At 48.7% G+C, this 14,646-nt stretch overlaps 1 protein-coding gene across 2 annotated transcripts in view; it reads left to right on the top strand.

The window, feature by feature from the left end:
- med15 (mediator complex subunit 15) overlaps positions 1-9,781 on the top strand; it is an 89,106-nt gene extending 79,325 nt beyond the window's left edge. For both annotated transcript variants that reach the window (XM_084326716.1, XM_084326717.1), the window contains 4 exons: positions 2,435-2,592; positions 3,927-4,093; positions 4,717-4,815; positions 9,521-9,781. In XM_084326716.1, coding sequence (XP_084182842.1) covers positions 2,435-2,592; positions 3,927-4,093; positions 4,717-4,815; positions 9,521-9,657 — 561 coding nt within the window. In that variant the 3' untranslated portion in view covers positions 9,658-9,781. The remainder of the gene's footprint in view (positions 1-2,434; positions 2,593-3,926; positions 4,094-4,716; positions 4,816-9,520) is intronic.
- The last annotated feature ends 4,865 nt before the right edge of the window (positions 9,782-14,646 follow it).

Genomic DNA, 14,646 nt, shown 5'->3' on the forward strand with positions numbered 1-14,646 from the left:
GATGCACACTGACCTGGCTGAGAGAATTGCTGAATATACTGTATATAGATACACAAATGTTCTAGAAGGTTCGGTCATGACATCACCACAAATGTTCTAGAATGTTTGATGTTCTAGAATGTTCGGCGCTGACATCACCACAAATGTTCTAGAATGTTCGATGTTCTAGAATGTGCGGCTATGTCATCACAAATGTTCTAGAATGTTCAACCATGACATCATACTGTGACATCACAAATGTTCTAGAATGTTCTATTATGACAATTATATAATACAATAACCTAAATATAGCTTTGGCTCCTACAAGTACTGAATTCTGCCATCCGGACACATGCAATTTGAAATATGATTATAGAATATAGAATATCAGGCATAAAATGGTTATGCGATTAAAATGTGATTAATTAGATTAATTAATTACAAATCCTGTAATTAATTAGATGAATTTTTTTAATCGCCTGACAGCACTAATTTTTAAACTTGCAATTTCTTTTTCCGCAATACTCAGCGTATCGCGATATATTTAGTATCGCGATACTATCGTATCGTGACGCAAGTATCGCGATAGTATCGTATTGTGAGGTCTCTGGCGATTTCCACCCCTAGTGGTAAGTGTGGCGGATGTGGGGGGGGGGGGGGGTTATACAGCAATATTTTGCATGTTGATATTACATGAACATGGATTCTAAGATGCATCGCGACGTGGACGATTCTGCATCGATGCAGTGACAGAACATAATTGATTATTAAAATAAAAAAATATAAACTAATTTGCTCCACAACTATAAAGCACCCTACAAATCAAATATATTATTAAAGCTAGTGCTCTTGTCATGCATCCACTCAACTCATAGAAAATACAGCATCAGGCTATTCTAAAAGTATTGATATTAATAAAATGGAGTATTGAACCGTTTTAACAGCTGGGTATCTCGATACCTTTCTAGTATCTGTATCATGCAACACTAGTAAAGACATTTATTTTGACATTCTGATTTAAGAACTTTCTAAATAAAAGTTAATTTATCTGACTGCTTGTATTAATTGTTGAAAAAGTTGCCATGTGCACATTGTGCAGTAATATAGATTATAAAAATTGAGGATGTAATATATTATTGAGCTGCATCGAGATGCATCGTAGAATCGAATCGTGGACAGCTGAATCGTGTGGCCAGTGAAGATTCACAGCTCTAACGCCAAGTATTGATTGACTTAGGGTGCTTTCACACCAGAGCTGTTTGGTCCGGACTATCGGACCAGAATTCGATAGTCCGCTTTTTTGGGGTGGTGTGAATGCGCAGTCGAACTCTGGTGCGGACCAAACACGCAAACTCTGGTCCGCCAAAAAACATAGGTCTCGGTTCGCTTCATCGGACCAAACGTGGACCAAATATAGGAAGTCACCTGATAAACTGTGCATCTTGGGTAGAACTACCGATCAGCCAAGACGCTGCTGCTCACCGATACACCTAGTACTACCGACCAGCCAAGACACTGCTGCGCGCCGATACACCTAGTACTACCGACCAGCCAAGACACTGCTGCGCGCCGATACACCTAGTACTACCGACCAGCCAAGACGCTGCTGCTCACTGATACACCTAGTACTACCGACCAGCCAAGACGCTGCTGCTCACTGATACACCTAGTACTACCGACCAGCCAAGACGCTGCTGCTCACCGATACACCTAGTACTACCGACCAGCCAAGACGCTGCTGCTCACCGATACACCTAGTACTACCGACCAGCCAAGACGCTGCTGCTCACCGATACACCTAGTACTACCGACCAGCCAAGACGCTGCTGCACGCCGATACACCTAGTACTACCGACCAGCCAAGACGCTGCTGCTCACCGATACACCTATACTGTAGAAGGAAGAAAAAACACTGCAGCGTGCGGCATTCACTGCAAAACAAGCACACTGTAAACATGTCTCGTGGACAGACTTGGGCGAATGATGAAGTGAAAGCCCTGATCGACATATGGGCAGAAGACCAAATAAAACAGCTGCTTGTGGGCACTCACAAAAACAACGAGGTGTACACGTTGTTTAGCGAGAGGATGGCGATAATGGGTTATAATCGAACGATGGATCAATGCCACGTCTCTTCTACTACTGTATCACGCTTCTTGCGGCCGTTTGTGTTTTCGCGGATTTCACTTCCTGAAGGGGAGGGATTTCCACTCTCCATTGTGTCCAATAGACGAGCACCCTTTTCGACCGTGTGACATTGTTCAGAAAGATTGGTGCGCTTGACAAATTGCAATGTGAATGCAGACGAACCAAATGACGAATGCAACAATGTTGCAACTTCACCACCAGAACCGCACAGAGTCCACCAAAACTATATGTGAAAGCGAAGCGCCCTAACTCTTTGTCCTGCAGGAACCTGATATATGAATAACTCTTTCTCCCCCACCCGACGCAGCCCACACCACCGCCTCCAACAGTGGCCACCAACAAGCAGTACCTGTGCCAGCCGCTCCTAGACGCCGTCATGGCAAACATCCGCTCACCAGTCTTCAACCATTCGCTCTACCGCACCTTTGCACCGGCCATGACCGCCATCCATGGGCCTCCCATCACGTAAGTTGTTTTGTTTCATTTTTTAGTATTTTATTCTTACAGGGACAGTTACAGCTGACCTGAGGGGAAAGAAAGAACCCAGCGTATCGTCTCCCGTTGATCTCCTGGTATTAATGGTCTGTAGTGCTTCAAAAACAACACTGGGAGAGAAAGGCTCTATATGATTATCAACGTGCCTATTTCTCATCAGCACTCCATGTTAGCCTGGTTATCTGTCCCCATATCCATGTCTCCGTGTCTCCATGTCTCCCTAAGGGGCCCCTTGTTATCTGTCCCCATATCCACGTCTCTGTGTCTCCATGTCTCCCTAAGGGGCCCCTGGTTATCTGTCTCCATATCCACGTCTCTGTGTCTCCATGTCTCCCTAAGGGGCCCCTGGTTATCTGTCCCCATATCCATGTCTCCGTGTCTCCATGTCTCCCTAAGGGGCCCCTAGTTATCTGTCCCCATATCCATGTCTCCGTGTCTCCATGTCTCCCTAAGGGGCCCCTTGTTATCTGTCCCCATATCCACGTCTGTGTCTCCATGTCTCCCTAAGGGGCCCCTGGTTATCTGTCCCCATATCCACGTCTCTGTGTCTCCATGTCTCCCTAAGGGGCCCCTGGTTATCTGTCCCCATATCCATGTCTCCGTGTCTCCATGTCTCCCTAAGGGGCCCCTGGTTATCTGTCCCCATATCCACGTCTCTGTGTCTCCATGTCTCCCTAAGGGGCCCCTAGTTATCTGTCCCCATATCCATGTCTCCGTGTCTCCATGTCTCCCTAAGGGGCCCCTGGTTATCTGTCCCCATATCCATGTCTCCGTGTCTCCATGTCTCCCTAAGGGGCCCCTAGTTATCTGTCCCCATATCCATGTCTCCGTGTCTCCATGTCTCCCTAAGGGGCCCCTTGTTATCTGTCCCCATATCCACGTCTCTGTGTCTCCATGTCTCCCTAAGGGGCCCCTTGTTATCTGTCCCCATATCCACGTCTCTGTGTCTCCATGTCTCCCTAAGGGGCCCCTTGTTATCTGTCCCCATATCCACGTCTCTGTCTCCATGTCTCCCTAAGGGCCCCTGGTTATCTGTCCCCATATCCACGTCTCTGTGTCTCCATGTCTCCCTAAGGGCCCCTGGTTATCTGTCTCCATATCCACGTCTCTGTGTCTCCATGTCTCCCTAAGGGCCCCTGGTTATCTGTCTCCATATCCACGTCTCTTGTGTCTCCGTGTCTCCCTAAGGGGCCCCTGGTTATCTGTCTCCATATCCACGTCTCTTGTGTCTCCATGTCTCCCTAAGGGGCCCCTGGTTATCTGTCCCCATATCCACGTCTCTTGTGTCTCCGTGTCTCCCTAAGGGGCCCCAGCATCGCGGGGCGCAAGAGGAAGCTGGAGGAGGACGAGCGGCAGACCATCCCCAACATCCTGCAGGGAGAGGTGGCTCGCCTCAACGTCAAGTTCCTCATCAACCTGGACCCCTCGTACTGCAGCAACAACGGCACCGTGCACCTCGTCTGCAAGCTAGGTGCTGCACTTCAAACCTCTATTTAAGTTCAGAAATAAGCATGGAATCACACGGCATATAAAATCACAACAATAATAACAGGGTTCGCACAAGGTCCTTGAAGTGCCTTAAAGTGCTTGATTTTTTTACAAAAGAAAAGCCTAGGCCTGGAATTCCTTGAAAACAGCCAATTATTTTACAAGGTGCTTAAAAAGTCCTTGAAAGTCAAATCAACCATTCATATTGAATGTTTTGTTCATCCATGATCAAATTGTTCTGATCAAATTGTTCTGAATATTTATTTTTGTTCGGTTTTAATAAAATCTGATGAGTCGCTGTCTCGCGCGCTCCAACTGCCTTTCCTCATTTCTTCGCGTGTGATGCTCTATCTGGCAAGCAGGCCAAGAAGATGCTTAAAAAAAAACGGCATTTAAAATTGAATTGCATCCTTCGAGTGACATCCTTGAAAATGAAAAATAGTGCTTGGAAAAATACTTAAGTCCTTGAATTTCATTTTGCAATGTCTGTGTGAACCCTGTAAATAAGACAACGGGACGAGGCAAAGAGCAAGGATAACAAATCAATTAAAACATGACCTTGTCCTCCTTGCCGTCCCCCCCCCCCCCCCCCCCCCCCCCCCCCAGACGATAAGAACCTTCCCAGTGTTCCTCCTCTCCAGCTCAGTATCCCTGCAGACTACCCAGACCAGAGCCCCCACTGGTCTGACGACGGAGAGCAGTATGGTAAGACACTGTTCAGTAGAATGTGATAAAGACACTGTTTAGTAGAATGTGATGAAGACATGGTTCAGTAGAAGTAGCTGAACCTTCTCCCTCCCTAGTTGTTTCCAGTTCATGCACCTGGTTGAAAGACGCAGCTTTTCTCTCATGTTCTGCATCCTGTCCCTCGTTCCTCATGCTGCCCCCCTGCTGGACACACGTTTGAAGACCACTGCAGATGTACTGTTGGGAATCCCTTCTCAAGCCCCAGTCCAGAGTCTGTTTGTTTTTTGCAATATGCTGAAAATGTGAAATATATTGACCCTCTTGAAGTGTTTTGCTCTGTAGATTTAAAATATGCTTTTATGAGCTTTGTTAACGTTAGGTTATGACTATAACCAAGTTCTGTTAATTAGGGGTGACGCTCGGCATCACTCATGCACTCCCTCGCGTACGCGCACGCGCACTGAATAAATTCCACAAATGTACCTTTAATACCAGTATTCATCTGACCACACCCCTCGTTAGCTTACCTTCATAAGCAGGTGTGTGGTCACCTGCTCTCCTCCTTCCCAAGCTTTCACCACAAGGTGAGGTCAAGGGCTGCAGCGGCGTCGGATGCCGAGCATCACCCCTAATTAACAGAACTTGGTTATAGTCATAACCTAACGTTCTGTATCATTAGGGGATCCGCTCGGCATCACTCATGCACATAGGGAGGCCGAGCGGAGCCACCGGCCGACAAATACACCCCGCTGAAGGCCCCCCACAACCATCAGAACAGGGAGGGCCGAGCCCCCCCGACCCCCCCTAATGGAGGGCACCCCCCCTATTAGAGGTTTCCCGGGAGGGCGACGGACTTGACCGTGCGAAGAGGCACTCAAGCAATTCAACGCACAGGGTGAGCAGACCGTGGCCTGACCCCCACGACTACACACACGCACAACCCGCATGCCACCCGGGAACGAACGGAGGGAACAACCTCGTTACTGCCCTCAGAAACACGGGGTCAAGGGCAAACCCAACCCTGTGGCAAGGCCGTAGCAGCGGAGCGCGAAGGAAGGCCCAGACCTACCAAAGGGACTGGACCCCCGGAACGGGGGCCCGGAGAAGTCCATGATGCCAGCATCAAGACCCCACCAGGTGGGCACTTAGTGACCCCGCCCCCCACATCGTCAGCGTATTCGAACAAAGGCCCCTCAGCCGAGCGGGCCCTGTCCCCCCAATAGTACACCACCTGGCACACTGACCCTGCAGAACAGGCAGTCAGCATGGCCGTAAGCACACAAAAAGGTTAACCAACGGAAGCAGGCAGCGCACCGGGGAAAAACCAGGCAACAGGCTGTTAACCCGAGCCTGGAGACTGCGGACGAGACGGGCGCCAGAGGGGACAGCTGAACACAGCCGCCCCGGCGGAAGGGGCGCATGCTGGCGTTGTTGCATGATCAAGCCTCCATTTAAAAAACCCCACCCAGAGGGGTCGAGGCAGAGAAGGCTGACACGATTGGCAGACGTCATGAACGTGCAGGGGCACCCTCAACCGGTTAACCCGGGAGTTGACACTGCTCCAACACACCAGAGAACCAACCACCTAGTCGTTACCCTATGCGGTGGTTGGTCCCATAACCCCCCAGGAAAAAAAGGTCAAAGAGGTCAAAGACCACTCCAACAGGCCCCTCTTCGCCATGCGTAAGAGAAGAGCGCAAGAATGGAAAACCAGCCCCAACACCCTGTACTTGGTATTCCCAGGAGGTCACCCAACCAAGTACTAACCAAGACCAACCTGCGTGGCGGCCGAGATCCGACGAGATCGGGCGCGTACAGGTTGGCACGGCCGTAAGCCATTACGACAGTGTAGAATACAATGCACCCAACAAGGGTTCCATAGCGCCTAACCCTGCGACACCCGGACCGACCTAGCATTTTTCCCCCTGAAAAAAGCCCAAGTCCCTCAGGGTACCAGAACAGCAGATCTGCTGTACCACCAGTTTCTACCTGCATGTGGAGCGTCAGGCTAATAGAACCTCCTACGACTGAGTGTATGCTTGCAGACCTTGCTTAATCTCGTAACACAACATGACTCATCTCTCAACGTAACAGTGCAGATTCATATTTACGCAACCCCATCATATGATTTGTTGAAGAAACACAGTTTGTTTGGCCAAAAACATAGTTCCCCTTATATCGGGGAACTTTTTTATTTTATATGGCACAAAACACAATCATAAGGGGCCGGGGAGGGTGTATAGGAGAGGGGGCACAGAGGGGAAAAGTCACTCTTAGCGGCGTTTGCCACCTCGCGCCGCTCGAGTCTTGCCACCCCGAGGAGCCCCGGAGGGACGGTAGTTAACTGTCTGCTGGTCGACGTTCCCTACCGTCTCCTCCGGTCGTGGATGGGTCGGCGGTAGCAGAAGCGCCGTCTCTTCTCCTGGCCTTCTTGGAGGGGCCAGCAGTGGCGGTAGAGGCAGTGGTAGGCACGGCGGAGGAAGCTCGACGTCGTGGAAGCCTTCTGACTCCACCGGCAAGGACGGGAGACGGAAAATGGGGTTGAAGAACGGATCTCTCCTCTGCCATCTCTCTGCACGTTGAGGTCATCAACCGCAGGGGCTTCCCGAACAGTCCAGCATCGGAGAGGTTGGCCGTCAGAAGAGGGGTTCTCTTCTTCTCCGGCACTCGAGCCTGCTCCAGCCAAAGGTGGCGCTGGGTCAGGGTGGCCAGGGCGCGCACTTTCCCCGAGGCTATGGCCAGCACCTGGGTAAGGTGCAGGACAGCTCCTGCCGCCTGGGTGATCTGATCGCATTTTACCTCGGTCAGATCCATGCCGCCCGTCATAATCCCCGATACAAATCTAGCTAGGTGGGCGATGTTAGAAGCCGCAGCCAGCGATTGTGTACCAGCGATAAATGACTGGTCACCCCAATATGCCAATCGCCTAGCCGATCTTCCATGGAGAACCGGCTTGCATAATGGTTCCCACACCACATCCGGACAGAGGAGAGCGGCCATCGGACTATCAAGCCGTGGCACGCCCTCTCTCATACCTTTGACCAACCCCGACACCTGCGTAACTGGTACGTAGGCGGGGGTAAGTCCCATGATGTGAGACACCGCCTGACCCTGACGAACATAGGCCCCCATTGAGGGGAAAAATGGGTAGACAACATCCACCCCTCTCACCGGGCGACGCTGCCAGAGATGACCTATGAGATCGTCAGGGACAGGAGCAGGCAATGGCAGCGGTAGCGACATGCCGTTTGCAGCGGCGGCTACCGCCATGAGCTCGGGAAACAAAGCCTGCAGTTCCCCCTGCTGACCTTCCTCCACCGAACCCGCATCCCTCACATGCAGCAGGCTTCGACTCATTGAGGAGCCACAGTCTGATGTGGCTGATAGCAGGGCATCCTGCTGATGAGGCCGAGGTGGTTCCCCGACATCTTCGAACAAGGCGTCCCAAGGAGCCATTTCTCCCCCCTCCGGTGTTTCCTGGATAGGAGGGATACTCTCCTCCACAGGACCTTCAAACAAGAATCCGTCCGACTCTTCCATGAAGTCCTCAGTTTCCATCGGAAATCCAGAGCCGGACGCATCCTCGCTGGTCTCCAGCAATTCTCCAAACCCAGGCCGTTCGCGCCTGCATGCCACCATCTTGCGACGTGAACGGGCAGACGCGAAAGATTTGCGTCGCAAATCCTCCGGACCCAAAACAACCGTCAAACAACCGTCCGTTCAACAACGGACGATTCCCTGGAACCAGAGTCGAGATCAAGCCATCGCCGGAGCGACGGCACCGATGCCTCGGCTCCTCGGAGAGGCAAACTACCCATCGGCTGCCTCCTGGGCTGGGTCGGCAACCATGAAAGTGGCAGCAGCCCCGCACCAAAACGCACGACGGAGGCGGGAATGGAGAACCGCTGGTGAAGAGTAGGTCTACTCTCCGAAGAAAACATTATGACTTAGCTTTTCCCTTTTAACAGATATGAGAGAAGAAAAAACTAAGCACAATGTAAACTCGTCACAACTCTTTTCAACTAACAACACGTCAAGTGGGGTACTACCGAGGCACTTCCTTGTGGTGAAAGCGAGAAGGAGGAGAGCAGGTGACCACACACCTGCTTATGAAGGTAAGCTAACGAGGGGTGTGGTCAGATGAATACTGGTATTAAAGGTACATTTGTGGAATTTATTCAGTGCGCATGCACGTACGCGAGGGAGTGCATGAGTGATGCCGAGCGGATCCCCTAATGATACAGAACTGGATACCCTTTTTATTTTTTTTTTCATATATTTGTATTTCATTTTTGGATGAAAGGCACGGGTACAGGCATACAATGCACATAAAACATTATTTAAATTATTTGCCAACTGCAAGCATTGGCTTGCCCCTTGCCTCGTTAAAATTAAAAATTAAAAAATTAACTGGATAATTCTGACTGACAGTCCCGTGGTCGGAGTTTGGAAGCTTCAGACGGGCAGTAAACATGTCTCGAAACAGTTTTAACCATCCACAACAGAAAACAGCGGTCCTCCAGCATTTCCTATGCCTGATTCTTCTCTCAGACTGACCCCAGTGTGACGCAGATCTATGGGACAGCGTTCCTCATTCCCTTCCCCCTGTACAGATGTTTCTAACCAGTCAACTTTCTGGCCACAAGCCTGGTTCACTGACCTTGAGGCTAGAGATATTGTCCCATGTTGTCATGGTAACCCGTCCCCTCTTCTTCTTCGCCAGGTGCCAACGCCTTCTTGCAGTCCGTCCACAGGAACATGACCTCCAAACTGCTGCAGCTTCCAGACAAGCACTCTGTGACTGCACTGCTAAACACCTGGGCTCAGAGCGTCCACCAGGCCTGTCTCTCTGCTGCCTAAAGACTCACCTGGGCTCAGAGCCTCCACCAGGCCTGTCTCTCTGCTGCCTAAAGACTCACCTGGACTCAGAGCCTCCACCAGGCCTGTCTCTCTGCTGCCTAAAGACTCACCTGGACTCAGAGCCTCCACCAGGCCTGTCTCTCTGCCACCTAGACACTCACCTGGACTCAGAGCCTCCACCAGGCCTGTCTCTCTGCTGCCTAAAGACTCACCTGGACTCAGAGCCTCCACCAGGCCTGTCTCTCTGCTGCCTAAAGACTCACCTGGACTCAGAGCCTCCACCAGGCCTGTCTCTCTGCTGCCTAAAGACTCACCTGGACTCAGAGCCTCCACCAGGCCCGTCTCTCTGCTGCCTAAAGACTCACCTGGGCTCAGAGCCTCCACCAGGCATGTCTCTCTGCTGCCTAAAGACTCACCTGGACTCGGAGCCTCCACCAGGCCTGTCTCTCTGCTGCCTAAAGACTCACCTGGGCTCAGAGCCTCCACCAGGCCTGTCTCTCTGCCACCTAGACACTCACCTGGACTCAAGAGCCTCCACCAGGCCTGTCTCTCTGCTGCCTAGACACTCACCTGGACTCAAGAGCCTCCACCAGGCCTGTCTCTCTGCCACCTAGACACTTACCTGGACTCAAGAGCCTCCACCAGGCCTGTCTCTCTGCCACCTAGACACTCACCTGGACTCAAGAGCCTCCACCAGGCCTGTCTCTCTGCCACCTAGACACTCACCTGGACTCAAGAGCCTCCACCAGGCCTGTCTCTCTGCCACCTAGACACTCACCTGGACTCAAGAGCCTCCACCAGGCCTGTCTCTCTGCCACCTAGACACTCACCTGGACTCAAGAGCCTCCACCAGGCCTGTCTCTCTGCCACCTAGACACTCACCTGGACTCAAGAGCCTCCACCAGGCCTGTCTCTCTGCCACCTAGACACTCACCTGGACTCAAGAGCCTCCACCAGGCCTGTCTCTCTGCCACCTAGACACTCACCTGGGCTCAGAGCCTCCACCAGGCCTGTCTCTCTGCCACCTAGACACTCACCTGGACTCAAGAGCGTTCACCAGGCTCTCTCTCTCTGCCACATAGACATCGCTCATAATGTACCCAAAATCCCATCAATTAAGAGGTTCAGTCGTGACCAGTGTTCTACAGAACCCCCTTCATCCAAAACCAATCCTGGTCCCAGTTTTTGTCCTACAGTTGACCAACCTCTGCTTTCTTTTCAAGAAAACTTCGGGCGACCGAAGCAAGACGAAGAAAGAACTCAATTCAGACCAACTTCCCCTTCAAAGAGCCACGACTAAAATGAATCTCGAAACCACTGCTTCTAAATATGAACTGCGACACCGGTTAACATTCTTTAAAACAAACGGGTCAACAGTCTGACATCATGGAGAAAGTATTAGGCCTTATTGAAGAGCAGCAGCACGTTTCTGACTCCACTGTACATACTGTTGACTTCCTGCAGCGATATTAAAGATATCCACGTTGCTCCTGTGATTCCAGACGGTTTCTGGCTCTGATGCCACCGTTTCCATCATTCATCTGCCAGTAGAGGCTTTTCACCTAATGTCCATTTGTCCTCCATGTTGGAAGAAACAACGGTTGCTATGTGTTGATATATATGAGAAATATATAAACAAAAATGTAATAATTTGATGTCTTATTACTGGATCTTGTGAACAAGTCAGAGGAACAGTAATATGCTTTTCCAGTGTTTACCTACTCTACCGCTGCACAGAAATTAGGCATTTTCTTCTGAAAGTGGTCACAGGCAGGCAGCCATGTTGGAAGAAGGAGAACCACACAAACATTCTGTGCAAAGCCTCTATACTGCACTTTTGTTGTTGGACAAACATTTAGATAAGATACACGTTTCTCCATCAAAGACCTAACATCCTTAAAGCGGCAATAACTATTTTCTAACAGTATTTCTTTTTCACATTTTCACTTATGACCCATCTGCCATCAGGTCTCATTGAGTCATGGTGTCTCTACTCAATCAACCCTGCCATCAGGTCTCATTGAGTCATGGTGTTCTACTCAAACAACCCTGCCATCAGGTCTCATTGAGTCATGGTGTTCTACTCAAACAACCCTGCACCACCAGCGGTCAGTCTGTTGTTATTCCATCTTTTCTTTGTTTACAAAACCCCGTCCCACGCTTTAGCTCTGCCTATTTCATAAACCTATGCATTTAAATGAGCATTAATTACATCAATATTGTGCTGTCTGAGCGGTATTGTGTATTTACCCACCTTTTGAAAGGGATAGTTTGGATTTTTGGACATTGTTGTTTAAAATACTTGCCAGTAGTGTAGTGGCTGCAGAGCTGTCCCCGTGGTTGGAGTTCTGGCTGGGTTCCTGCAAACTGGGAAGCTTGAGATTGGCAGCAAACGGCAGAAACTGGGCCACAAAACCCCAAAAGTTTGAATCCACATCATGCAGGCAAAGGGGTTACCTGCCTCCAAAGCAAAACCAGGCTCCTCCAGCATTTTTAAACAGCCGATGTGCCGTGTAGTAAGTAATACACCGGCTTTTTCCAAGAAACTAAATGGTGCCAAGTGATGGCAGAATCCTGGAGTGTGCTGGAGGATGATCATTTTGTGTTGGAAACAAGTCACCCCTTTGCCTGTATGTTTGTGGTGTGGATTAAAAACCTTTTGGTTTCAAGACCCGGTTTGCTTTCGGTTCGTTCCGAACCCGACCAGAACTAACTCGGTATGTAAAGCTAATAGCTTTGCATCCACTACACTACTGGGGAGTATTTCATACAAATGAACGTCCAAAAATCCAAAACGTCCCTTTAAAAAGGAACACGCCAACATTATGGGAAATGTGATCTTCCTCTCTGTGCGTTCAGTATAAGGCTATCCGACTGCGAGCTAGCCTAGCTTAGCAACAATGAGTGGAAGCAGATGAGAAGCAACATTTGGGCCTCATTCATGAAATGTCCTTTGCGCACAAATATATATATCTTTTTATTTTTTTTTAGCCCTCCAGCTAAAGAGGTAGAGAGGACAAGAGAGACTGAGTTTAGACACCAGTTAACATTGTCTTTACAAGCCTGGGTTTTACAAGAGGTTAAATGTGCTATAGATAACATTCAGCCACTAGATGTCGCACTAGAGCACCAGCATTTATCCAATCGGGTGCATTCCACATGGGGAGATGGGATGTAGGGAGGGGATACATGCACGCATCATGTAAACAACATTCATTCTGGACCAGCAAAATTTTTTTGCATTACATAAATAGTTACAAACATACATCATTTGGGGCGGGGAAGCAATGCTTTTATTTTGCACCTTTCTGAAAGCTCTGTGGATGTATTATATATTAAAAACTATAGCACCTTAACATGTCTTTACAAGCCTGCAAGACTAACCTGAGGGCTTAAATATTCTAGTGTGTAAGAACAACTTTGCATTAGAAGATTTCCTAAATGAGGCCCATTGATTCTACCACTGACTGTTGAGCACAGAGCTGGTATAGAAGGTTGGTGAAGATGGCTGAATATCTCCATGTGACAAGTATGAGACTAACAGCATCTCTCTTTACTCATCGTAACACAAGCAACCATCTAATCAACATGAACTCAGAAGAGGTTATTCCCATGTGCTCTGCCTTATCTCCTCGAAATGAATTCTATTTAATTTGTATCTTTATTTTTGACGTTTGTTTTTCCGAATGGACATTATGAGAGAGTCCAGGGCGTTTCCCTGGAATCTAAAATGTAATTTCTCAACCACAAGAGGGCACCGTTGAGACATATCGACATGGACGAGGTGGTGAAGTTGAAACTGAACACTTGTGTAAAAGCGTTGAAGTGTGTATATACTCCTGTCTGTTTTTTTCTATCATGAATAAATACTTTTCTGTTCATCTGTGTCATCCCATCAATTAATTCCTCCTGAATAAAGTGATTTCTGCACGCATTCTAACATGAAATACTCACTGATAGGGCTGGGAGGTCTATGGAATATAATGGTAAATGGACTGCATTTAAATATGCTTCACATTCACACCATACAATGTGCCAACCTGCTCATCGGGAGCAGTTAGGGCTCAAGTGTCTTGCTCAAGGACACTTCGACACACTGCAGGGAGGAGTGGGAATCAAACCAGGAACCTTCCGATTACCAGACGACCGCTCAACCTCCTGAGCCACTGTGCCCCATACCGAATATGAAGGTATACCGCCATGGATCCATGCAAAGGTATGGATTTTTACTATACCGTCTTCCACAATATAGATACATAATTGTAAAGATATATATAGGGGAGAGAGGGGTGAGTATAGCCAATTTTTACTTAAAGTGCCTTTAAAGCAAGGGGATTACAGTAATGCCCCCAACTAAAATATGTACATATGGTTTAGGATGTTGTGCATCCCTGGGGACAATCACTTTGGATCTTAAATAAACTGTTTTAGAAATATAGCTTTAGAAAAAAAAGTGGTTTTGTGGCACAACTTGCCCCCGGTGCGGGGTAAGTTGTGACATTAGAGAGAATACACTGGGGTAAATTGTGCCATTGATAATTTTACATAAAACAGATAATTTTAATCTCAAAAGCGGTAAAAGCATCCTGCAGATCTTCATCTCCTTTCCAACCTGACGTATAGTCTTCCCCTGTTGCACCTCTTTCACTGCTCTTTCCAACTGAAACCCTGTCTGTCTTCCGTTTGTATATCTGCGTGGCATGATGGATTTTGGTCTAAAATTAAGAATATCACATCGTTTTAGTGATCAAATGTAAGAATACAATGTACAATAACAATAAAATACAATAAAGTAATATATATATATAGTTAATAATTATAAGTTGGGGCAACTTAACAAACGGAACACCTGGCACAACTTAACCCAGGCCCTTTGGCACAAATCACCCCAAGCCTACCATTTGGAAAAGAATGCATCCCTCAGCTGTTTTGAGCTAGCATCATGCTAACTGTATAGACTCATGGTGTAGCTTACTAAAGTACTAAAAC

Source organism: Notolepis coatsorum (genome assembly GCF_963971535.1).
Source record: "Notolepis coatsorum genome assembly, chromosome: 12".
Lineage (NCBI taxonomy): Eukaryota > Metazoa > Chordata > Actinopteri > Aulopiformes > Paralepididae > Notolepis > Notolepis coatsorum.